Source organism: Lepus europaeus, chromosome 2, assembly GCF_033115175.1.
Source record: "Lepus europaeus isolate LE1 chromosome 2, mLepTim1.pri, whole genome shotgun sequence".
Taxonomy (NCBI): domain Eukaryota; kingdom Metazoa; phylum Chordata; class Mammalia; order Lagomorpha; family Leporidae; genus Lepus; species Lepus europaeus.
Window position 1 is genome coordinate 693,590 of NC_084828.1, and position 25,477 is coordinate 719,066.

Below are 25,477 nucleotides of genomic sequence, written 5' to 3' on the forward strand. Positions count from 1 at the left end.
GCAGGGTAGCATGGGGTCAAGCACGCTAGCACGTGTGTGAGCGAAAGCAAACATGTGACCTTCATCTGTTTCTCTTAAAGGTCTAATGCTACAGGATTTGGTTTCAGCTCAGTTGGTTTCAGATTACACGGTTATCGAGATCCCTGGTTCTATTAATGATTTACAAGGCACAACGAAGGTAAGTGTTTATCATTTAAAGATCCATCAAGATATTTTGGCTTTTACCCCTTTGCTCTATCTTGAATTTAGTATATATTAGTGTTTGTAATTTTAATTTTTTTTTTTCCTTTTAAAACTTTATTGAGACCCCTCCCATCTGCCGGCCCCACCCCCAAAGGCCCAAAGGGGCAGGCAGGGCTGAAGCAAAGGGGAAGGAAATGTTTGATCCAGGTGTGTGGCATGGAGGGGGGAGGGGTGATGGAGCTGAGTCAGCAGGGGTGGAAGGGAGAAGTAGCCGGGAACCTGTGAGAGCCACACTCCGCTTCCATCCTAAGCTTGTAGCCCTGTGCATTGAGGACGCTCCACTCGCAGAGGTGCTGGGTTCCAGTCCCACCGCCTGGCCCAAGCTTTCGGATTCTAAACGGAAGCACCTGTGTGGGGCTTAGGGCTAGGACTGCTGATCCTCCCACCCCAGGATGCCGGAAGACACCTTCTGGATGGCTACACCCCCCGCAGCGCGGCAGACCCCTGCCCAATTAATTTTGTTTATAACCTTCTAAAAATACAAGAAGAAATCAAAATAAAAGATAAAAATCACAAGGGCTGGCATTGTGGCCTAGTGGGTAAAGCTGCCACCTGTAATATTGGCATCCCATATGGGTACCGATTCGAGTCCCAGGTACTCCACTTCTGCTCCAGCTCCCTGCTAATGCATCTGGGGTAGCAGTGGAAGAAGGCCCAAGAGATGGGGCCCCTGAAGCTCTTGGTTCCTGGCGCCTGGCGCCTGGCTTTGGCCTGGTTAGCTCCAGCTGTTGTGGCCATTTGGGGAGTGAACCATCGGCTAGAAGATCTCTCTCTCTTTGTATCTTCATCTTTCTCTTGTAACTGCCTTTCAATTAAAATAAACATTTATTTTTTTAAAAGGAGATTAAACAAAATAAAAGTTGCCATAGTCCTGCTATCTGTAATAAATTTAATAGAATTTACATTGCCCACATATGTCTTCCATCTGAATGTCAGGTACACAAATCATTTTTCTAGAATGATTACACTTAGAATATATGAAGAAATAATGTTATCTGAGATTTCCTTTAGAAAGAGTCTGCTGATAATTACAGTTAAAGAAAGTTTCAGGAATTAAAAGTAAATATAGGAAGAAAGATAACACAGGAAGTGAAGGCATCCTGGCACATGTGAGACCGTGAGTCCTAAGAACAAGGTGTGGCTTCTGAAGAAGAGTACAGGCTTGTGTCCTGAAGCTCTGGACCTTTCCAGGGAGGCCCTGCAGCCCCCACTCCTTGGCTAGATGGGAAGTAGGGGGATTGATTTTGATGCCACTGCTTGGTGTGTCCAGAGCCTGAGAAGGCCAGTCAGCTGCAGAGGAAGTGTCTGCTCCCTTCCTGCTGTGGGTGGGAGCTCAGTGCTCTGGCCGTATCTGTCACGTGCAGGCACAGGGAGAGCAAGTTCTTCAGAAAGCTGTTCTTGAAAACCAGCATGGATCCTCTAACTGAGTCTTTGCTTCTCAGGTTTCACAGGCTGTGCAGTGGCTGGTCTACCGCTGCCCCCGTGCCTTTGACCTTTGCTGCCAGACACTCATTCAGTACATCGAAGATGGGCTTGGCCGTGAGTTTAGTGGCCGGTTTTTCCATGACAGAAGAGAGAGGCGTCTGGGTGGGCTGGCCTCGCAGGAACCGGGCACCATCATCGAACTGTTCAACAGTGTGCTGCAGTTTCTGGCCTCCGTGGTGTCCTCTGAGCAACTGTGTGACCTCTCCTGGCCAGTCACTGAGTTTGCTGAGCCAGGGGGCAGCCGGCTGCTTCCTCATCTGCACTGGAATGACGCAGAACACCTGGCCTGGCTGAAGCAGGCCGTGCTTGGGTTCCAGCTTCCACAGATGGACCTTCCACCACCTGGGGGTGTGTGCTCCTGCCAAGGGAGGCATGGTGGGGTTGGGGGGCATGGCCGGGCCTTTGGTTTTCTTCTGCTCTAGCCAGTCCGGCAGGTGGCAGATACCAATGTGAGGTTCATACCCATCTCCACTGTGTACCCACCTGTTCCCGTGCTGTACTTGAGTGAACCTGCCTTTGGGTCCGTGGGTCAGAACATGTGGGGGTTTTGTGGAGGGGGATTTACTCAGCAACAGAGCAGGGTGTGGGTGCCTGCTCAGCCCCTGGAGGAAGGTGGTGAGCACAGCTGGAGGAGCACCAGCCCCAAGGCCTGTCCTGCTTTGCACAGGGCCCATTACCAGAACAGAGGAGTTGGGAAGAGAACTTGGAGCCCATGAAGCCTCGTTCCTGAGCTCCTGACGCCTTGGCACTTGGGGCCATGTCCATATTCCTTCTTTGTCAGAAAAGTTCTGTGCCCATCACTGTGTGCCTGGGTAAAAAAAGCTTTTATTCTTTTTAAGATTTTTTTTTTAAATTTATTTGAAAGGCAGTGTTACAAAGAGGCAGAAAGAAAGAGAGAGGTCTCCCATCCACTGGTTCACTCCCCAAGTGGCTGCAACAGCCGGCACTGGGCCGGTCTGAAGCCAGGAGCCAGGACCCTTTTCCAGTTCTCCAGTGTGGATGCAGGGGTTCAAGCACTCGGGCCATCTTCTACTGCTTCCCCAGGCCATAGCAGAGAGCTGTATTGGAAGTGGAGCATCCAGGACTTGAACGAGGATATGGAATGCCAGCATTGCAGGCGGCAGCTTTACCTGCTACATCCACAGCGCCGGCCCCACTTTTGGTCTATTTTGACGCAGACTGTGCAGGTCATCTTGGCTGGTTCCAGCCTAGTGCAGCAGGTACTGCTCTCTTCTTCCTGGGCAGAGCTCTTTGCCTTGGCACAGACACTTTCCATTGAGCCTCACACACCCTTCTACACTGTGGGTGTGGTCTTCAGTAGTTCTGTCCAATGCTCATGATTGCAGGAACTCAAAGGGAAGCAAACTACTGTTTGCTTCTGAGCCCTCAGTAAGGGTGGGGCTTATCAAAAGAATCCAAAACCAAAAACATGAAATATTATTAAGAGGCGGGGGGTTGGTGCTGTGGTATAGCAGGTAAAGCCACTGCCTGTATCACCGGCATCCCATATGGGTCCTGGCTGCTCCATTTCCTATCTAGCTCCCTGCTAATGCACCTGGGAAGGCAGCAGCAGATGGCTCAAGTGTTTGGGCCCCTGCACCTCACCTTCTCTCTCTGTAACTCTTTTAAATTAAAAAAAAAAAACCAAGAACACTTGTGTTAGACTCCCCAGGGAGGCTGTTCAAGTAGATTAAGCACACCCTCAGGCCTGTACAGTCAGAGCTGCTGTCAAAGTCCTCCTGTGAACACTGCATGCTCACTTGGACCTTGGCTGTAAGCTGGTTCTTCCCTCCATAGCTGTGGCTCTGCTGTGTTCACATCTAAAAGCAGATTTCTCATTAATCAGATGCCCTCTCCTAAGAAAACAGTTAAGAATATTTCCGCCTGTAATTTGACAAAATGTGTAACTAATGGGGTGTTTTCTCTCTAGCGCCCTGGCTTCCTGTGTGCACCATGGTCATCCAGTATGCCTCCCAGATTCCCAGCTCACGCCAGACACAGCCTGTCCTCCATTCTCAGGTGGAGAACCTGCTGCGTAGAACATATGGCAGGTGGAAGAGCAAGAGCCCCTCCCCAGCCCAGGGGACAGGGCCCTCGGTCACTGAGATTCCGTGGGATGACGTCATTGCCTTGTGTATCAACCACAAGCTGAGAGACTGGACGCCACCTAGACTCCCTGTCACATCAGGTAGTCAGAGCGCGGTGCTGTGGGGCCAGCTTCTCATGAGACTTCCCTTGTACAATTTTAGCAAAAAAAAAAAAAAAAAAAGTTTACTTGATGTTGTTGCTTTTCCCTTGAGTCCCTTTTCCTTACAACTTCGCCCTTAAACCACTGGCTTTCGGGTGATTTACAAAGAAGGTTCCGGGAGAGTCTGGACTCGCAGCTGTTAAACAGACACTTAAGGCTGGCTCCTGGAGTGGAATATCAGTAGTCCTTACTGCCTTTGCTACAGTCTGGATGCAAGTCTGTTTGAAGCATATTGGACTCAGGAATGGAAGTTACATAATATTGTGGCTTTAGTGAATCAGAGGACTTGTTCCTATGTCAGTGAATTTAAGCAGATGTCAAGTAATCACTTGTTGTGCTTTGATATTCTTTTTACCTGTTTTTTTTTTTTTTTTTTCCCTCAGGAGCTCTGAGTGAAGATGGTCAGATATGTGTATACTTTTTTAAAAACCATTTGAAAAAATATGATGTTCCTCTGTCTTGGGAACAAGCCAGATTGCAGACACAGAAGGAGCTACAGCTGAGTCAGGGCCGGTGAGATCCATGTTCAGTGTTTATTTCTGTTGTTGTCCTAAACTACTGTTCTCTTCCAAAATACATAGATAGAAATTAATATCCTAAATGCCTAATCCTTCCAATTGTGGCATATTCTAAAAAACCCTTAAGCCACAGATAATTCCTATGTAGCAGAAACTGTTCTAGAGCAATGTACAAGTGACTCACTTTATTTATCAGAAGAATCCGATGCTGAAATCATAACCACCTGGGAGAGTACAGACAAAAGGGAACTGACCTCTCATCTCACTTAGAAACCTGGTTCAAAAACAAAACATAAAATGTTAGCACACGCAGTCTTCTAGCACATAACAGCATGGCCTAGTAGGCCTTCTCTCAGGATAAACAATACCAAAAAGTAGAAATCTATTCATGTAATTTGCTGCCATGACAGAAAAATAAGTAATCATCTTAGGAGGTGTCATCATACATTTCCTAAAATTTATGCCCATTCCTGAAAAATTCACAAGTTTGAGCACAAAAAAGTTCCTAAGTTTAATAAGGTTATCTACCATTATACTTTCAAAAAGAAAAAAGAAAGCATGTTTCTAGTAAAACACTAGAAACACTGAAATCAGAACCTGTCTTGTGCTACCCCTGTTGTCACTGCTATTTGTTGTCTCCAAAATTCTGACCAGGGCAGAGACATGGGGTAGAAGGGTGTCAGTGTTGGGAGGAAGGAGAAACTGTCCTTTCCAGACAATACATTGTCAGTCCAAAATAATCAACAGTCAAGACTCTAGATCTGTTCAGAGTTCAGTATGGTGATCAGATAGGTGACGCACAACATAGAAAACAGTTTTTGCAACAGCGACAAACCCACAGCACAAGGGTATACAGCAAGGAGAGCTGCCAGGCCCTAGCAAGTGCCATGAATGTGCAAAGGAAACTTGAGTAAACAAAGTCTGAGCTCGTTGTGTCATGGGAGGATGCAATACTGCAAAAATGTTAGCTCTCACCTGGAAGTTCAGGGCATTTCTAATCAAAAGCCTAGAATTTCCCCACTGGTATTGACAAGTTAATTAAAAAATTTATCAGGATATAGGGTGGGTGTCGTGGGGCAGTAGGTTACTTGAGTGCAGGTTTAAATCCTGGCTCCTCTTCCGATCCAGTTTCCTGTTGATGCACCTGGGAGGCATCAGGTGATGGCCCATGTACTTGGGTTCCTGTCACCCATATGGGAGATCCAGATGGCGTTTCTGGCTCCTGAATTCAGCCCGTTTCAGCTCTGGCTGTTGTGGGCTAGGCATTTGAGGAATGAGCCAGCAGATGGAAGGGCTCTCTTTCTGTCTCTCCCTCTCTGTCAGTCTGCCTTTCAAATAAGTAAATGAACCTCCCTCCAGGTCTCTGGTTTTATCTTTTTTTTTTTTTTTTTTTTTTAGATGATTTATTTGAGAGGCAGAGTTACAGAGAAAGGGAGAGACACAGAGATCTTTCATGTGCTGGTGCTGGTTCACTTCCCAAATGGCCACAGTGGCTGGAGCTGGGCCAATCCGAAGCCAGGAGCCAGGAGCTTCCTCTGGGTCTCCCACATGGGTGCAGGGGTCCTTGGGTTGTCCTACACTGCCTTCCCAGGCCAGCAACAGGGAGCTGGATCGGAAGAGGAAAACTGGGACATGAACAGATGCCCATATGGGATGCTAGCACCATAGGTGGAGGCTTACTCTACTGTACCACAGTGCTGGCCCCCAATAAATGAATTTAAAAAACAAAATTAATCAGGATAAAAAAAATGTGTAGCATTTGCGTAGGAACTTTTGAGTAAGAGTAACAGGAAGATCTGTTTGGCTTGATAGCAAACATATAGTAAAAGCTCTGGTGCTGAAAACCATGTGGTCATTCAGGAGTGAACGTTCAGATCAGAATTGAAAGTCCAGAAATAGAACTTATGACCAAAGTGCCATGTTACATTTGTGAGATGAATAGGGAAAGGCAGACATTGGCGTGTGTAGAAAAATGTTACATCTCCTGTATTTGCCAACATTACTTCTAGATAGATTTAAGAGCAAAATGTAAAAAGGGAGAACCTTGCCTATACTAGGGAGTCTATTTAAGACCCTGGGGCAGGAAGCAAGATACAGAAGAGAGAGGCTCAAAGGGCGTAGCTGCCTTAGAAGAGCAAAAGCTTCCAGGGGGAACAGGAAGGTCCTCTTGATGCCAGTGAGCCAGGTGGTCCCACACAGAGCACCCATTCCCTGCCTGGAGGGTATCCAGAAGCAGATGTGGAGTGGCATGAGCATGAGCTAGCTCAAGGGCACAGGGATCTAAGGCATGTGTTTTCACGTGTGAACATACCTGTGTGGCTCTGCCCACATACTTTACATAATGCCATAGGATTCCTTCCTCCCTGTCTTGATTGTAAGCATTTCCAAACGTGTACTTCCAGTTTGGGGATAAAGTCTCTTCATCCTTCTGCGAACCTTCTTCCTGCTCCGTGGCCTCACGTGCACCGCAGAGGGAAGAGGACTGCAGGCCGGAGACGAGAGGGGAAGGTTGCCAGCACGGAGGACCTGGTGCGCGGGGCGTCTGCCGAGGAGCTCCTGGTGCAGTGTCTGTCCAGCAGTCTCTTGATGGAGAAGGAGGAGAGCAAGAGGTGAAGCCCATTCCCTGAAAACCCATGTGTCACTTAGCCCACTTCATTCTGGGAGAGGGAAACTGGCCGTTCCTCAGCTGAGTCAGAATAGAGCTCAGATGAAGGAGGACCAGTGGATTAGCAAGGGCTATCGGGAAATGACTGTTTAAAAGTATTAGCTCTTTGAAGAGGGAGTGCCCTAGACAATGTTTTAATCGTTTTACTTGAAATCTATTTCATTTATTGTTTGTTATAGAAAGTTAGTGCTCAGTTTTCTAGTGGGAAGTAGGGGTGGCTGTTACTGCTTTCCTGTGAATCTGTGGAGTGGGCAGGATGCTCCACTCTGGAGGGTGGGGCTGGAGCTGACCTCTCCACATTGCTCCCCTGCCTCCCTCGCACCCTGTACACTTCCTTTCTTGCCCTCGTTGTCGGCTTTACTGAGAAGCAGAGGCAGGAAGGGCGCTTACACGGGCCACCCTCCTCCCTGCCCTGCCCAACCATATGCAGCAGCCAGTCTGCACCCAGCCCATCCCTTCACGATCCCCTCTGGTAGCTGGGAAGAATCATTCAGCTCCCAGCCTCAGAGGCAGCCATCCAGTGGGTGTCCCTATGTTGTGTCGTCACCCTCCCCTGCGACCTGTACTAGATTGTGCCTATCAGTGTACAAACATGAAAATTTGCTGGTTTCTCCCTGTGCCCCAATTTTCTGTTTCTTTTTTTTTTTTTTTTTTTTTTTGGAAAATCAATGATGGAGAACTGCTTCAGTAGTCCTATCGCCTCTCCAAGTATAGCAGAATATATATATTTTTTAAACTTTTATTTAATGAATATAAATTTCCAAAGTACAGCTTATGGGTTACAATGGCTTCCCCCCTCCCATAACTTCCCTCCCACCCGCAACCCTCCCCTTTCCCGCTCCCTTTCCCCTTCCATTCGCATAAAGGTTCATTTTTAATTCTCTTTATATACAGAAGATCAGTTTAGTACATATTAGGTAAAGATTTCAACAGTTTGCCCATATAGCAACATAAAGTGAAAAAACTACCATTGGAGTACTAATTATAGCATTAAATAACAATGTACAGCACATTAAAGACAGAGATCCTACATAATAGTTTTTTAAAAAAATTAATTAATTTTCTATGCCATTTCCAATTTAACACCAGGTTGTTTTTTTTCATTTTCTGTTTCTTACAGTGAAGCTCCTCAAAAAGCTGTTGTAATACTCAGTAATTCATCCCTCTTTCTAGTTTCCTGCAGCATGCACTTGGTTGGCCATGGCCATGAACCCGTCCCCACCTGGCGGTGATTCACACACCTCTTCTGTTTCCATATTCCTGGGATGTCCTCCCAGGACTGCCCTGCCAGGTCTTCGTCATTCCTCAGCTGCCCCCAGGCTCACTCTCTAGATTTCATCTGTGTGTCATACTGTATATACATGTAAAATTATGTATTTTATATAAATATTTTATATAAATATAAGACTTACTTACTTATTTGAAAGGCAGAATTAGGGAGAGACAGAGAGATCTGTTAGTTTACTCCCTAAATGCCCACAATAGCCGAGGTTGGACCAGGCTGAAGCCAGGAGCTGGGAGCTTCTTTGTGTTTCCTCTGTGGGCACTTCAGTCATCCTCCCCTGCTTTCCCAGGCACAGTAGCAGGGAGCTGGATCGGAATGGAGCAGCTGGGACTTGAACCAGTGCCCACATGGGATGCTGGCATTGTAGGCGGTGGCTCAACCTGCTGTGTCACAGCGCCGGCCCTATCACCTCTGTATCTACTGCACTCATTCTCTGGTGACTTCATCTGGTTTCCTGGATTTTTAAATCACATCAGTATTTTGACACTTCCCAGTTTATGCCTTAAACCCTGAGCCCTCTGAATTCTGGAATTCATCCTACTGCTTCCTTGAAATCACCACTAGACATCTGTTGGATATCTGATAGCCACTACAGTGTCAGCATGTCCCATATCTAATTCCTGATTTCCCCTCAACCATCTCCTCCAGTGGTCTTCCTTGATTGATGGCAGCTCCATTTTTCCAGGTGCACCTGTGAAATGCCTCAGATCATTGCCCCACATCCAGTCTATCCACAAAACCTATTGGCAGTATGAAAAATGTATTCAGAATTGGTCCATTTCTATGACTTCCACTGCCACCACCTGACTCAGGCCACGGTCATCTTGCTTCTGGACTATTACAGTAACTGTAGTTGTCTCAGCAGACCTAGCTTCTCCAGTGTAAGAGATCACAGCCTTTTAGTGGCCTTCTTGTTCACCTGGATTCAAAGGCAAGCTCTATTTAGATGGCCAAGGCCATCTCCTCTGACCTCTCCTCATTAGACATCCTATTGCTAGACCTTTGTTTGCTGTTCCCTTTGAGTTTGCCATTCCTTTTGCCTGTGATTCCTCAGCTCCACCTGCCACCCCAGCGTCCATGGGGCTGACTTCATACTCACTTCAGGTCTCTGCTTCGTTGTCTGCCTCTCAGGCTCCCCTGACTCGTCTCTTGGTCCCTCCTGTCTCAATGGCTTTGGTTTCTTTGTCATTTTCAGACCCCATTTTCCTGTTACATGTTCTTTTTCTGTCTCCCATAAAAACAAGCTGAGTAGGTCTGAGTCTTCTCTGTTTTGTTTCAGTGCTGTTATCTTTGGTACATAGAATGGAACTCAGCATCTGGTGGAGGCTTGATAAATATGTGTTGAAAAAGTGAAAGAAGGTATCATGATTTCTGAAAGTGTATTTACCTAGTTCTGAAGAGTTTTAAGTGGCTTGGGATGAGATTTTTTTCTTGAAAAGACAAGTATATCAAGGTAGACAGCTCTGGAGAGTGTTAGGGTGGCACTAGGATGTTGAGTTAATTTTAAACTGTGAACAATCCATATATTTAAATAATCCATCAAGAGAGAAAAACTGGGCCAGCTCCATGGCTCACTTGGTTAATCTTCTGCCTGCGGCGCTGGCATCCCATATGGGTGCTGGGTTCTAGTCCCGGTTGCTCCTCTTCCAGTCCAGCTCTCTCCTCTTCCAGTCTAGCTCTCTGCTGTGGCCTGGGAGGGCAAAAGTGGAGGATGGCCCAAGTGTTTGGGCCCCTGCACCTGCATGGGAGACCAGGAAGAAGCACCTGGCTCCTGGCTTTAGATTGGCGCAGCGCCGGCCATGGCGGCCATTTGGGGAGTGAACCAATGGAAGGAAGACCTTTCTCTCTGTCTCTCTCACTGTCTGTAACTCTGTCAAAAAAAAAAAAAAAAAGAAAAACTAATTCACTAATTCTAAGTGCATAAAACCAAAGTAAGTCAAATAGATATGCCAAATGAGAGAATTACAGGTATTATTAAGTATAATATAAATGTATTTTTTAAAGTCAGTGTCACATTTCTCATTAAATATTAATTGGATTTACATATTGAGAAGATATTGAATTTTTTAAAAGTACATTTCTGCTTCTCAGTTGAGAAGCTCTGTTCTTAGTAAAAAGCAAAAGCTTATATATAAATTGAGAGTATATATAGGGGCTGGCGCTGTGGCATATCTGGTAAAGCCACTGCCTACAGTCCCGGCATCCCATACGGGCACTGGTTTGAGACCTGGCTGCTCCACTTCTGATCCGGCTCTGCTGTGGCCTGGGAAAGCAGTGGAAGATGGCCCAAGTTCTTGGGCCCCTGCACCCACATGGGAGACCCGGAGGAAGCTCCTGGCTCCTGGCTTTGGATCGGCGCAGCTCTGGCCATTGGAGCCATTTGGGGAGTGAACCAGCAGATGGAAGACCTTTCTCTCTCTCTCTCTGCCTCTCCTTCTCTCTCTGTGAAGTGCTGCCTTTCAAATAAATAAATCTTTTAAAAAAAAGTATATATAGAAGAAAAATGAATAACAATTCACTTTTTGCTTCCTAATACTCAGATGTTTCTGAATTTGTGATCACTGTTTCAGGTTTGAAGATCAACTTCAGCAGTGGTTGTCTGACGACTCGAGAGCGTTTAGAGAGCCTTCACTTCCTCTCTACCTCCCTCAGACTCTAGTGTCTCTCCCCCAGACTATCGAGCCTGTGGTGAAAACATCTGCAGCCACCAGCCCTCAGGTGAGCCCTGAACACATTCATTAAAGACAGAAAATGGCTGGGGAAAAAATGTAATGTCTTAATTCATCATATGATGTTATGATGACCAGCAAATTATTAACTTGAATTATGCCATTTCTTAATATTCTTGTAAGGCTTTTTTTTTTTTTTTTAAAGATTTATTTATTTATTAGAGTGGGAAAGTTACAGACAGAGAGAGGGAGAGACAGAGAAAGGTCTTCCATCTGCTGGTTCACTCCCTAAATGGAGTTGGGCTGATCTGAAGCCAGGAGCTTCTCGGTCTCCCACATGGGTGCAGAGGCCCAAGCACTTGGGCCATCTTCTGTTGCTTTCCCCGGCTATCAGCAGGGAGCTGGATCAGAAGAAGAGCAACCTGGACTCAAACCAGCACCCATATTGGATGTGCTGCTGCAAGCGAAGGCTTAGTCTACTAAGCCACAGCACCAGCCCCCAGAAGATTTGTTTCTTTGAAAGGCAAGGTTGGGGGAGAGAGAGAGAGATTCCATCTGCTGATCACTCTCCAAATGGCTGCAATGTTCAGCACTGGGCCATGCTGAAGTCAAGAGCCTAGAATTCCATCCTGCTCTCCCTTGTGGGTGGCAGGTGCCCAAGTAGTTGAGCCGTCCTCTGCTGTTTTCCAAGCCAATTAGCAGGAACCTGGATTGGAAGTGGAGCAGCCAGCACTCACATTGACGCCCATATGAATGCTGGTGTTGCAGGTGGCGTCTTACCCTGATGCACCATGATGCTGGCCCTGAAACATGCTTAACTGAATGAGGGGCCAGCGCTGTGGCCTAGCAGGTAAAGCCGCCACCTGCAGTGCGGCATCCCATACGGGCATCTGTTCGAGACCCAGCTGCTCCACTTCTGAGCCAGCTCTCTGCTATGGCTTGGGAAAGCAATAGAAGATGGCCCAAGTCCTTGGGCCCCTGCATCCGCGTGGGAGACCTGGAAGAAGCCCCTGGCTCCTGGCTTTGGATCAGCGCAGCTCCAGCCGTTGTGGCCAATTGGGGAGTAAACCAGTGAACTCTTTCAAATAAATAAATAAATGTTTAAAAAAAATAAAAAGAACTGAATGAAACCTGTGACCATGTGCTGACATACATTAAGGGCATGGACAGGTGTAACAAAGGTGATCGCGGTGGCTTCTGTTTGTGGAGCATTGTGTCATAGCCTTGGTATCACGCAGAGTTGGCTTCTAGAGTTGAGTTTTCCTGAGGAAGATTAATAAATGATGGTAAGCTCACAGAATTCAAGAACCTCACCCAAGAATGTTCAGCTCGTCAGGGGCAGAGCTGCTTTTCAAAGCCAGATCTAACTGACTCCCAAGTCCCAGGTCTACCTCACTAGCCTTCCTTCAGTGGTTAAAGAAGCAAAAACAGAGTTTTAGTCACAGATATGTGCTGTTGGACAGGTAAAAAGGGTGGTCCTGGACTGACTTTCGGAAGCCCTTTAAGGGAGCAAAGCAGATTGAGGTGACATACTGTTTCCATTTATCAATTTGGCAAAAAGTATTTTTACCCTTTGAGTCAACATTTCCGTGACAAAGAAATTACCAAATATGCCCCAACATGTTCATTGTAGTACTGAGTGTTCTAAAAATAGAGCAAGTAACTGCTGGGAGTCTGTTTTAGCAATTACAATACATTTATATGATGGAGCAGTTCACAGCCCTTGACAACATTTTTTAAGATTTATTTCTAAGAAGAAGAAAAAAATATTTGTTTACTTGAAAGAGAGGTATAGAGAGGTGTAAGAGACAGATCTTCCATCTGCTGGTTCACTCCCCAAATGGCTGCTGCTGCTAGGGCTGGGCTGGGCTAGGCTAGGCTGAAGCCAGGAGCCTGGAACTCCATCTGGGTCTCCCCCATGGGTGCAGCGGCCCAAGGACTTGAGCCATCTTCTGTTGCTTTCCCAGGCACATTCGTAGGAAGCTGGATGGGAAGTGGAGCAGCCTGGTGCCCATGTAGGATGCCGGCAATGCAGGCAGCAGTTTAGCCCACTGTGCCACAACGCTGGCCCTCCTTGACAATATTTGATAAAAATGATTGACACTGGAATTGTTCATGATAGAATACAGAGAGAAATAGTCCATTTGCTGATGATACCAGCTGTGTGAATGTGCTAGAAGAGGCTGGAAGGATGTATGATAGATCCTGAGCCCAGCAGGCCCCAGATGAGGCTTCTACCATGAGCCAGACCTAGTGCCTTCACAGAAAGTAGGTGTTGGTTTATCAGTATCTCACAACTCCTTTGGTTTCTTTTTTTCATTCCAATAGAGTGAAAGGACAGGGGAGCCAACACAGCTGTCAGAGGCTACAGGCACTTGTCTGAGTGAACGGCTGAAGCACCTGGACCAGCTGATCCAGAGTTCAAGGGAAGAGGAAGTTGCCTCCCAGCTGCATCTCTCTGCACTATTGGACATGGTGGACATTTGAGCACGCTGACCTGAGGGCTGGGGGCGCTCTAGAAGTTTCTCCTTTTACTCAAAATAATGTCATTCTCAGACGCCTGATGCACTCTTAGAAATGTGATTATTAATCATGTAAGAAATCATTTAAATGTCTAATGAGATCGCTCCCAGTTTTCAGAATAAAAGTCTCCTTCCTCCTATGACATCCAGATATTGTTATCTGTTTGGTTCCTTAAAAATATTTTTGCGATTTATTCATGTTGTTGCATGTGTCTGCAGTTTGTTCCTTAAAAAACAACAGTAACAACAAAAACATTTATTTATTTGAGGGGCATAGACAGAGCGTGTGCTCCCCATCTACTGGTTCACTTTGCAAATGTTCCCAGTGGCTGGGGCTGGAGGCCTGGAAATCGAGTATTCCATGTGGGTGGCAGGGGCCCAATTGCTGCAGCCATTACTGCCTACCTCCAAAGCTCTGCATCGGCAGGAAGCTGAAGTTTGGAACTGAGCCCAGCCGCCCCAGTATCAGACACAGTCGTCTTAATGCTAATGCCCAACTGAGCACCAGTCATAAACTGGGTATTTAGGGGTGGGCATTTGTATACCTGTTGAGGAGGCCTGTGTCCTGTATCAGAGTGCCTGGGCTCATATCCTGGCTGTGTTCTCCCATCCAGTTTCTTGCTGATGTACACCCTGGGAGGCAGTAGGTGTTGGCTCAAGTAGTTGGTTTCCTGACACCCATTTGAGGACCCAGGCTAAATTCCTGGCACTTGGCTCCAGCCTGGCCCAGCCCTAGCTGTTTTGGGTATTTGGAAAGAACCAGTGGATTCGGAGATCTGTCAATCCGTGTTTCCCCCAAACACTACTTAATGGGTTTTTGTTTGTTTTTGTTTTAAGATTTATTTTATTTGAAATAAGAGATACAGAGAGATCTTCTATCCACTGGTTCATCCCCAGATGGCCACAAGGGCCAGAGCTGGAGAGAAGTCAAGAGTTGAGGACTCAGTCTGGGTCCTTAAAAACCTAATTACTTGGTCCATCCACCTGCTGCCTCCCAGGGTGTGCATCAGTAAGAAACTGGATTGGAGAACACAGCCAGGATTTGAACCTAAGCACTCTGATACAGGACACAGGCCTCTGGAATGGACACCACCAAATGTCTACCCCTAAGTACCCAGTTTAAGATTGGTGGTCAGAGAATGGGCATTTAGCCTGGCGGTTAAGGTGCCTGTGTCCCACACTGGTGTGGCTAGGTTCAGTTCTGAACTTAAGCTTCCTGCCAGTGCAGAACCTAGGAGGTATGCTGTAATGGCTCAAGTGATTGGCTCCCTGCCAGGCTCATGGAGTACTCACATTGAGTTCAAGTCCCCAGCCTAGCCTGGACCCTGGGGACATTTGGGAAGTGAACCAGTGGCTGGGGAGCATGTGCTCTGCCTGCCTTCCCAGGCCATATTCACGGAGCTGGACTGAAGTCGGGCAGCCAGGACAGGAAGCAGTACCCGTATGGGATGCTGGCGTTGCAAGCCGTAGCTCATCCTGCTATGCCACACTGGCCCCTACTCAACTTTTTGAGGGGTTTCTTCAGTGATTGACTTCATCTTTATCAATAAAGGCTTACTACTATTTTTTAATCTTGATTTTAGACTTGTTGATTTCCTACAATGAAAGGAGTTTGCTCTTACACTCTCTTCCCTGTGGCATTTATCACCCTCAAATAAATACCTATATTTCTTCTCCTGTTGGTCTCAAACAGTTTAATACAATGTTGGCTGACATTTGCATTTAAAGTATGATTGTGTTTACTGTTTGTGGTTGAGCCATGCATTAAGTTATGATTCTACAAGGGAAAAAAAGAATTATATGCATTTTCCATGCATATTATGTATTTTTTGGTAAAACTTTTGCGTTTTTCCTGGAGTTAATAACTGCTTGGGGTTTTGTACTCCTGTTACTACTACATCTAAAATGATGCCCCTCAGTCCTGCATATCAGGTAGTGTGCTAATCCCACTTTCTCTGGAAGATGACACTATGGGGACTCTGTCTGCCTGTCATAGCCTGGACAGCTCCTGTCTGCAATTGTGTCATCCTCTTCAAAGCTGATCTTACCCGATCACATGATTTTACACAGTGCCAGAGAAGAGCTGACATCCAGACTCCTGTGCAGCTTGTCCTTTCTCCTGGATACCAGCCCACTCGTCATTTCCATTTGTCTAATATCTGTCATACCAGATCCCTGGTATGTGGAAAGCTGAAGTTTTGTTTTGATAAATGACCATATATACCTACTGTCAAGCCCACAAACCTTGGCCCTTTCTGTATGCAGTTTTCTGAACCACCTGGACATTGTGGAGCACAAGCAGAGAGAGAAATTTTTTCTCATGAGTGTCCCTAGAAATTTATCTGAATTTCAGATGCATTTTTTCTTAGATATTTAAAAAAGAATATTTATCTAACTCATAAAAGTTACAGTCCTGTTGCTATGGGCCCAGAATAGGCAGGAGTTAGGGAAAAATGAAGTGGAAATTTTTAGTTTAGCTCTGCTTTGTAACTTACGCACCAGTCCAGCATACCCACTCTTCATTGTGCATGAAACTGTCCCAGGGCCGGCGCTGTGGCGTAGCAGGTAAAGCCGCCGCCAGCAGTGCCCGCATCCCATACGGGTGCTGGTTTGAGTCCCAGCTACTCCACTTCTGTCCAGCTCTCTGCTGTGGCCTGGGAAAGCAGTGGAAGATGGCCCAGGTCCTTGGGCCCCTACACCCGCGTGGGAGATCCAGAAGAAGCTCCTGGCTCCTGGCTTTGGATCTGCTTAGCTCCAGCCGTTGTGGCCAACTGGGGAGTGAGCCATCGGATGGAAGACCTCTCTCTGCTTCTCCTCTCTCTGTGTAACTCTGACTTTCAAGCAAAATAAATACATCTTAAAAAAATTGTCCCAGAAGACTTCACACCCACTCAACCCCACCCAAACTCCACCTTGTTTGTATATTCATTTAGGGTACCACCCCCTACTCCATAAAGGGAGCACTGAAGTGAGAGCACATTTTTTTAGGAGGTTGGAGGGCTTTCTCTTGCCTCTGTCCTCTATTTTTCACTGGACAGCCCTCGGTTTTTCTCTGGACCTCTCTTGGGGAGAGGGGTTTGCCTGCATTTCCATCTGAATGTATGCTCTCACTTCTAATATAGCCTGCTTTCATTACTCATGCCTCTTCCCTTACATGGGGGCAAGAGACTGGAATGGAACTGCGAAACACATCCCTGTGAAGTATCAAACCCAAGCTTTTCCTATCAAACCCTTCATCACCTGGCTTCGCTGGGGATTCCACGAAGCCTGCAGCCCTTTACTACTTTTTTTTTTTTTTTTTTAAAGATTTATTTGAAAGGCAGACTTACAGGCCGGCGCCGCGGCTCAATAGGCTAATCCTCTGCCTGCGGCGCCGGCACCCCAGGTTCTAGTCCTGGTCGGGGCGCCGGATTCTGTCCCGGTTGCCCCTCTTCCAGGCCAGCTCTCTGCTGTGGCCCGGGAGTGCAGTGGAGGATGTCCCAGGTCCTTGGGCCCTGCACCCCATGGGAGACCAGGAGAGGCACCTGGCTCCTGGCTCCTGGCTTTGGATCAGCGTGATGCCCCGGCCGCGGCGGCCATTGGAGGGTGAACCAACGGCAAAAGTAGGACCTTTCTCTCTGTCTCTCCCTCTCTCTCACTGTCCACTCTGCCTGTCAAAAAAACAAAACAAACAAACAAAAAACCAGACTTACAGAGGGGAGAGAGGTCTTCCATCTGCTGGTTCACTCCCCAAATGGCCACAACGGCCAGGGCTGGGCCAGGCTGAAGCCAGGAGCTCCCTCTGGGTGGATGGCAGGGGCTAAGATCTTGGGCCATCGCCTACTGCTTTCCCAGGTGCATCAGCAGGGAGTTGGATTGACAGTGGAGCAGCCGGGACTCTGGACACCTGCAGCCTGCAGGCCACAAAGCCGCCCCATGCAGCGGAGTGCCGATAGGATGCCTTCAGCCTAGGGACCCCAGAGTACCCGCACTCAGATTCACACAGCTCCGCACACAGCCGGCCCCCTGGAGCCCCTTACCTCCACGATTCATAGTTAAAAAAACTGGGGGGTGCGGTTATTTGAGCCAGAGAGACACGGCTGTCCACTGGTTCACTCCCCTAAATGCCTGCAACAGCAGGGCTGCCGCCAGGAGCAACACAGTCCAGGTCTCCCGAGTGGGTGGCAGCGACCGCTCCCTTCCCCCCCTCCCCTCCCATCACTGCTGCCTCCCAGGGTCTCCATCGGCAGAGGCGGGGGCCGGAGTTGAACCTGGTGCTCAAAGCAGCAGCGGGCTCCTCCACTCTTCACATTCGCTGGACAAAACCCTGCAGTATCTGCTTCCAGGAAGGCGCAGCGGCGCAGGTGGGGAATCCTTGAGTGCGGGTCCTCCTGGCCCCTCGCTGAAGGCATCCATGGGCGCTCTGCGGCCTGGAGGCTGCAGTGTCCAGCTGGGCCTGGCTTGGCCCGCGAGCTGTTTTCGGACTCCGGGGCGAGCAGTGGCTAAGCCACTTGCCTGCTGACCTGAAGCTTGTTCTGCACGCCGGGCTTCTATCCGAGACGCGGGCCTGCCAAAGCCTCTGCCTTCGGGGCCCGGGCGCGGCGCCCCGCTCGGCGGCCAGGGCCTCTCCCGCTCTCGCCGCCCATACCGTGCGCGCCCACCAGCCAGGCCGAGGTCCTGCTCCCTGGGCGTCCCTCTCCCGCCCTTCCCGCCGCCCGCACCGTGCGCGCCCACCAGCCAGGCCGAGGTCCTGCTCCCTGGGCGTCCCTCTCCCGCCCTTCCCGCCGCCCGCACCGTCCGCGCCCACCAGCCAGGCCGAGGTCCTGCTCCCTGGGCGTCCCTCTCCCGCCCTTCCCGCCGCCCGCACCGTCCGCGCCCACCAGCCAGGCCGAGGTCCTGCTCCCTGGGCGTCCCTCTCCCGCCCTTCCCGCCGCCCGCACCGTCCGCGCCCACCAGCCAGGCCGAGGTCCTGCTCCCTGGGCGTCCCTCTCCCGCCCTTCCCGCCGCCCAGCGCCGGGTCTCAGGGTCCCCTCCCGCTGCAGGGCCTTTGCCCTCACCGCCCCTTCGCCCCAGAGCCGCCTTCCTTCCGCCTGGGCGGGACTCGCCTCGGGGAGCTCCACCACACGCGTCCGGCGCGGGAGGACCGGACCCGGCCGGGCGCACCTCCCAGGTAGGCCGCCCCGCCCCCGCCCCCGCCCGAAGCTCCGCCCCGAGCCCCGCCCACTCACCCGGGAGGCTCTGGCTGGCACCGCCCCCCGCCGCAAGTCCCGCCTCCCTCCCCATGGGGCGTCGCGCGCTCCACCACTGCGGCCGCCGGGCGAGTCCCGGGCCCACTTTCGCTGCGTCCTGATTGGCTGCGAGTCCGTCGGCTCACCCGGCTCCGCCCGTCAGCCGAGGCGCGCGCCTGCGCGGTGCGCGGGGGCGGGCCGGGCGCGGTGGGTCCGGATGAGGGGTGCTGCAGTCGCCGGCTGCGGGGACGAGGAGCCGGGCTGCGGGCATGACGGAGGGCACGTGAGTCCGCGCCGGGCCCGCGCCGGGCGGGCCGGGTGCTGAGCAGAGGGGCGCGCGGGGCGGGGGGCGCCCGGGGCCCGGGGCCGCGGTCGGGAGGAGCGCGCTCACCCGAGCTGTGTCGCGCCAGGAGCCTGCGTCGTCGAGGGGGACCCTATAAGACGGAGCCCGCCACGGACCTCAGCCGCTGGCGCCTCCGCAGCGAGCTGGGGCGGCAGACGTGGACGTACGTCGGGGACAGCGAGGCCCCGGGCCGCGCGCAGACCGCCCTGGAGGCGCACTCGGTGGGGCTGGACACGGTAAGTGGCTCCCGGTCGTGAGAGGACTTCAGGCAGTCGTAATGGTGTTTTTCTGGCCCGGTGTTTTGGTTGTGTGTCGGTGTGTGGTGTCGGCTAGGGCTCCTCGCCAAGCCGGACCACGCTGAGAGGCCGAGGTGGGCATCAGTGCCCCGCCCTGCCTCCTGCTTTTATTTTTATTTTCTCTGAAAGGCAGACACGCATGGAGCGATCTCTCACCCACTGGTTCACTCCCCTGATGTCCACAGGAGCCAGGGCTGAGCCAGGCCAAAGCCAGATGCGGCTCCAGCCCCCTCTCCCTATCGTGGGTGACAGGGACCCAGCTGCTTCCCAGGGTACAGATTAGGAAGAAGGGGAGGAGCTGGGATTCGAACCAAGCACTGCCATACGTGGTGCTGCAGCTCAGCACCTGGGCAGCATGCTCCCCAGCCTCAGGCTGCATTCTCAGACCCATGATTGATTTGGGGAAATGGTGGAGAGAGTCTGCAAATAAACCCAAACCGTCAGTGCTGGAACAGCCCTTGTGCTTTGCTGAGGTGTGGTGTGGACTTTGAAAACAATTTTTAAAGAGCACTTATTTATTTCTTTGAAAGTCAGTTACAGAGAGACAGGGAGAGGCAGAGATCTTCCATCTGCTGGTTCACTCCCCAGGTGGCTGCAACAGCCAGTGCTGGGTCAGGCCAAAGCCAGGAGCCAGGAGCTTCATCCTGGTGCCCCACATGGGTGCAGGGGCCCAAGCCCTTGGACCATCTTCCACTGCTTTCCCAGGCCATAGCAGGTAGCTGGATCAGAAGTGGAGCAACCGGGACTCAAACTGACACCCACATGGGATGCAGGTGTTGCAAGTGGTGGCTATGCCTGCTACGCCACAACACCAACCCTCACTCTGAAAATTTTGACTGAAGCAGTTGAAACTTATCTATCATATTTTTAATTAAAATTTATTTTAGTTTTGTTTTAAAGGCAAAGAGAGATCTTTTAACCACTGGTCACTCCCCAGATGCCTACAACAGCCAGGGCTGGACCAGACTGAACCTGGGAGCCAGGAATTTCACTTAGATTTGCCATCTTGCATTGCCTGAATGATGAAGGCCCCTCTTGCAGGGCCCCAGACCCCTTAGCACTGATCTCTCCTTTTCTCTTGCAGACTAGGTATTTTAAGGACTTGCCCAAAGCCCACACTGCCCGTGAGGGGGCTCTGAACGGAATAACGTTTTACGTGGGACTGCAGGCTGAGGATGGGCACTGGACAGGTGATTACGGAGGCCCACTGTTCCTCCTGCCAGGTGCGTGCTTCCTCAACCTTAGGGCATGGCCACCCTGGCTCATCCCGCCTGGCCTGGCCTGGCCTCGTCTAGGCCCCTGCTGAAGCAGGTGAAAACCCAGGAAAGGGCTGGGGAGGGTGGCCCTGCATCTGAGTCCTCCTGCTGCTGGTGCTGGCTGGAGAATGGGCGTGAGGGCACAGCTAGCCCTGCCCAGGAGAGGGTGCCAAACACCAGACACCAGGGTTTCCCTAGGCGGGTTGTGCTGGGAGTCCCAGCACAGAGTGGAAAGACTGCAGGGCCCAGCCTGGGCCAAGCCAAGGTGCTATAGGTGGGCAGGGTTGTGGGTGGAAGCTGATGTCTGCTGTGAACACAGTGTGGGCACATTCTTCTGCTTCTTCTTTTTTAAATGTTTGTTTATTTTCATCTGCTTGAAAGAACAACAATGAGAGAGAGGGAGGGAGAGATCAATCTTCCATTCATTGGTTCACTCCCCAAATGTCCTCCACAGCCAGGGCCGGGCCAGGCTGAAGTGGAGGGGCTGGGACTTTCTGTGCGAGTGGCACCCCTTGAATTCTTGTGTAGTTGAGTTTGTTTCTGGGATAACTTTCCCTGAGACCCATCTTGTGCCAGACACGTGGGTGCAAGGCTGATGGAGCTGACATGGAGAAGGCCCTAGGTGGAGGATGGCCTGAGGGCACCATGCCTGGGAGGACCAGCCTGGAAATGGAAGGCTCTTGGTGGGTAGTATGTACCGTTATCTCCCCCAGCATGGTTGCAGAGTGGCATGCGCTCATAAACATTTTATGAAGCAAAAATATAAATGAGCAAGTAAGTACTGTCCCATCCAGCAGTGATCCATTTAGTATTTCTTTCCCAGCCCCACTGACCTTCAATGCTAGCTCCCCTTGGGCCTTGGGCACTCTGGGGAAACCTCCCCAAGGTGCTGTGTGCTGCATGGTGTGTGACTCTGTCCTGGGATCCAGGCATGGCCAGGTGGGCTCTGCAGGCTGCAGGGAGGGCTCCTTTCTGAGTGAAGGAGACCCTTGGGGCCCACCTGTGGGGTGGGGTCCTCGCTGGGCTTAGCAGTGCCAGGTGCCTGCTCCCAGAGAGGGCCATCTCCTGCCACACAGGCCTCCTGATCACATGCTACACGGCACGAATCCCTCTGCCGGCCGGATACCGAGAAGAGATTGTGCGGTACCTGCGCTCAGTGCAGCTCCCTGATGGCGGCTGGGGCCTGTGAGTGTGCCTGACCCGCGTCCTGTGTGTGCTTCCTGTAGGAGCTGCCAGGTTTCCAGGTGGCCGTCCAGGGGAGGGGAGGTTGGGAGACCCACGTGCCTCAGTGAAAACCTTCCGTCTGTAATCACTGAGACCAGCGAAAACTGCGCTTGACTCTGCAGCAGCAGCGGGTGGGCTGGGGGCCGTCTCAGCCGCTTGCCTGCGGTGTGGCACGCACTCCGGGGACAGGTCCTGGCTTGAACCAGAGGAGTCGATGTGGGCTGAGCGGTGAGGTCCTGGCAGGATGGTTTGCGCTGCTCAGTTGACGCGGGGGCTGACCTCTGTGCTGTCAAGTGTGTTAAGCACTCTTACTTTCCTAAGGAGATGCTGCTGGGATATTGCTTTACTTAAAAGTCGTGCCAGACACCATTTCCTCACTGATCCACTCCTGTAGGCACATCGAGGACAAGTCCACGGTCTTTGGGACTGCACTCAACTACGTGTCTCTCAGAATTCTGGGTGTCGGGCCTGATGATCCTGACCTTGTACGAGCCCGGAACCTTCTTCACAAGAAAGGTAAACCCTGTACAGTGCATGCTAGATGAAGGGTTCCTGTCACACTGGTAGAATGGGCTCTTGCAAATGGGAAACAGTGTACCTTTGGTTGAGACACTGGAGAAAACAGGTGTTCAAGCGGAAATAGGTATAAACTGTTTAACCTGCCAGTATGTTTTTGGAAAGCAGATGAAGGCAGAGGATGTTTAGCCTTGTGTCCAGGGTCTGGCTCTTGGCTCTGTCTCCTCACTCTACCTTGCTGGTAAAGCAGACCATGGGGACAGTGGTGATGACTCGAGTGATTGGGTTCTTGCTATCCAAGTTGAATTCCCAGCTCCTGGCTTCTGCTTAGCCTAGTCCTAGCCATTGCAGGCATTTAGAGTGTAAACTAGCAGATGGGGGCTCTTTCTGTTTTTTTTTTTTTTTAAGAGATTTTTATTTATTTGCGAGGCAGAGGCAGAAAGAGAGAGGTCTTCCAACCTCTAGTTCACTCCCCAAATGGCCACAATGGCTGGAGCTGGGCCAATCCAAAGCCAGGAGACTGGAGCTTCCTCCGGGTCTCCCACGTAGGTGCAGGGGCCCAAGGACTTGAGAGCCAATCTCTGCTGCTCTCCCGGGCACAACAGTAGGGAGCTGGGTTGGAAGTGGAGCAGCCCAGATTCCAACCATTGCCCACATGGGACGCCGGCACTGCAGGTGGCAGCTTTACCCACTACACCACAACACTGGCCCCAGGAGATCTTTCTGTTTGTCTGTATCTCTCTTTCTCTGCCTCTTAAAAAACTTTAAAAGAAAAAAAAGAAAAGCAAACGAAGGGAATCAAATGATTGTTTTCTTTCTTGCTTTTTTCTTTCTTGTTTGAAGATTTATTTAGCTCATTTACAAGACAGTGACAGAGAGGAAGCCACAGAGCGATCATCCCTCTGCTGTTTAACTCCCCAGATGCCCACAATAGCTAGGGGTAGGCCAGGCTAAAGCCAGGAGCCAGGAACTCTGACTGGTCTCCCCGGTGGGTAGCAGAAACCTAAGTGTTTGGGCCGTCGTCTGCTACCTCATCAGCATTAGCAGGCAGCTGGAGTGGAATCATGGAGCAGCCGGGACTGACCTCTGATGTGGGCTGTGGGCATCCCACTGTGGCACAGTGCCTGCCCCAGTTTTTCACAGATTGGCAGAGTTAACAACACGCTTGTGCCCTGCTTGTGAGAGGGCACAGGAACCTGTCTGGAGGCAGCCCGGCGCGGGCAGCAGCACTCCACTCACGTCCCGCGCCCTGCCTGGGCTGCCCCTCCCCTTGCCTGTGAGCTCAGAAGGGGTTACAGGCTGACAGGCACCATGGCTGCTGTTGCGCAGTCGACCCTGCCCTGCGCTGCCCCCGCCTCGTGCGCAGCGGCTGCCTCCCAGGCCTGAAGCCCCTTCCCAGTGCAGTGCTCTGCGTGTGCTGTGCCCTCGCTGGGCAGCACCTCCCCAGCCCCGCTCTCCTCTGCTTTCTTCCTTAAATGTCACTTACTCCGTGATCTCTTGGCCTGCCAGGCTAGGTGAGGTGTTTGTCACAAATTCTCAGGAGACCCCGCATTCTTCCTGTGAACGTGTGTTGGTGGTGTCACGAACGGCCCCCCGGCACCTGCGTGGTGGAGGGATGTGTTTGGCTGTGCTGTTCCTGAAGGCGTCCTGGGGTTTTGTTGACTTTTGCACGCCTGGGTTTGAGGCAGAGCTGGGGCTAGTACTGCTGGAGGTGGCGTCAGACGTGGAGTCCCAGGTGTTGTCACTTTTGAGCCTGGGCCCATCATTGCACCTGTGCTGGGCTGACTGCCAAGAGATCCCATAGACAGGGCAGCTTAGGCTTGAACCAAGGTGCCGAGGGCTGGACACCCTTCTCCCTCACACAAGCACCAGCGTGTCCCTGTATCTTCCCAGGGAACTGCCGTGTTGTGCTTCTTCCTGGGACGGGGTTTTTTTTTTTTTTTTTTTTTTGACAGGCAGAGTGGACAGTGAGAGAGTGACAGAGAGAAAGGTCTTCCTTTTTACGTTGCTTCACCCCCCAATGGCCACTGTGGCTGGCGTGCTATGGCCGGCGCACCGCGCTGATCCGAAGCCAGGAGCCAGGTGCTTCTCCTGGTCTCCCATGCAGGTGCAGGGCCCAAGGACTTGGGCCATCTCCACTGCACACTCCAGGGCCACAGCAGAAAGCTGGCCTGGAAGAGGAGCAACTGGGACAGAACCTGGGGTGCCGGCGCCGCAGGCGGAGGATTAGCCTATTGAGCCGCGGTGCCGGCTGGGATGGGGTTTTAACACCTGCCGGCTTGGATGTGCTCGTGGGGAAGCTGCGGGGTTCACCCAGCACTGTGGTGTCCTGGGCCGTCCTGAGCAGTTCTGGAACCTGCTTCTCACCTGGCAGCTGTGGGACTCAGTGACTTCCCTCATGCCAGAGGCCCTGGTCTAAGAGGCAGATAACGTGGGCTTGTTCTCTCTCCCAGGGGGTGCTGTGGCCATCCCCTCCTGGGGGAAGTTCTGGCTGGCCATCCTGAACGTTTACAGCTGGGAAGGCCTCAACACCCTGTTCCCGGAGATGTGGTAAGCTTGCTCGTCTGCCTGGTTCCCCCTGGCTCCCCCTGCCTTCCCCAGGAGCAGAGTGACAGGCCCCACTGTCATGTGCTGGCTGTTTCCAGGAGAGGCAGGCAGAGCGGGTCAGTGTCCTGGCAGAGGCCGTGCTTCGTCTGTGTCCTAGACGGAGGGAAAGGGCTTCCTAGCTGGACAGGAGGGAGGAAGGCAGGGCGCTGCATTGCCCCTGCAGAACCCACATGTGGTGTAGCTGGGAGCTCGCACTTCGTGTGGAGAGAAATGTGCCCTGGCCAGCTGATCGTGTGGACAGAAGTGTGCCCTGGCCAGCTGATCGTGTGGACAGAAGTGTGCCCTGGCCAGCTGATCGTGTGGACAGAAGTGTGCCCTGGCCAGCTGATCGTGTGGACAGAAGTGTGCCCTGGCCAGCTGATCGTGTGGACAGAAGTGTGCCCTGGCCAGCTG

General features: G+C 51.2%; 2 protein-coding genes across 4 annotated transcripts in view; both read left to right on the forward strand.

Annotated features, from left to right (window-relative positions):
- The window catches only part of MCM3AP (minichromosome maintenance complex component 3 associated protein), a 70,552-nt gene extending 56,750 nt beyond the window's left edge, over positions 1 to 13,802 (forward strand). For all 3 annotated transcript variants that reach the window (XM_062204220.1, XM_062204211.1, XM_062204201.1), the window contains exons 23-29: positions 81 to 178; positions 1,686 to 2,076; positions 3,659 to 3,916; positions 4,360 to 4,489; positions 6,897 to 7,103; positions 11,015 to 11,162; positions 13,442 to 13,802. In XM_062204220.1, the coding sequence (XP_062060204.1) occupies positions 81 to 178; positions 1,686 to 2,076; positions 3,659 to 3,916; positions 4,360 to 4,489; positions 6,897 to 7,103; positions 11,015 to 11,162; positions 13,442 to 13,600 (1,391 nt within the window). In that variant the 3' untranslated portion in view covers positions 13,601 to 13,802. The remainder of the gene's footprint in view (positions 1 to 80; positions 179 to 1,685; positions 2,077 to 3,658; positions 3,917 to 4,359; positions 4,490 to 6,896; positions 7,104 to 11,014; positions 11,163 to 13,441) is intronic.
- Positions 13,803 to 19,040: 5,238 nt separating this feature from the next.
- Positions 19,041 to 25,477, forward strand: part of LSS (lanosterol synthase) — a 48,552-nt gene continuing 42,115 nt past the window's right edge. The window contains exons 1-6 of the mRNA XM_062204264.1: positions 19,041 to 19,125; positions 19,253 to 19,421; positions 20,566 to 20,704; positions 21,814 to 21,922; positions 22,356 to 22,477; positions 24,931 to 25,027. Coding sequence (XP_062060248.1) covers positions 19,112 to 19,125; positions 19,253 to 19,421; positions 20,566 to 20,704; positions 21,814 to 21,922; positions 22,356 to 22,477; positions 24,931 to 25,027 — 650 coding nt within the window. The 5' untranslated portion in view covers positions 19,041 to 19,111. The remainder of the gene's footprint in view (positions 19,126 to 19,252; positions 19,422 to 20,565; positions 20,705 to 21,813; positions 21,923 to 22,355; positions 22,478 to 24,930; positions 25,028 to 25,477) is intronic.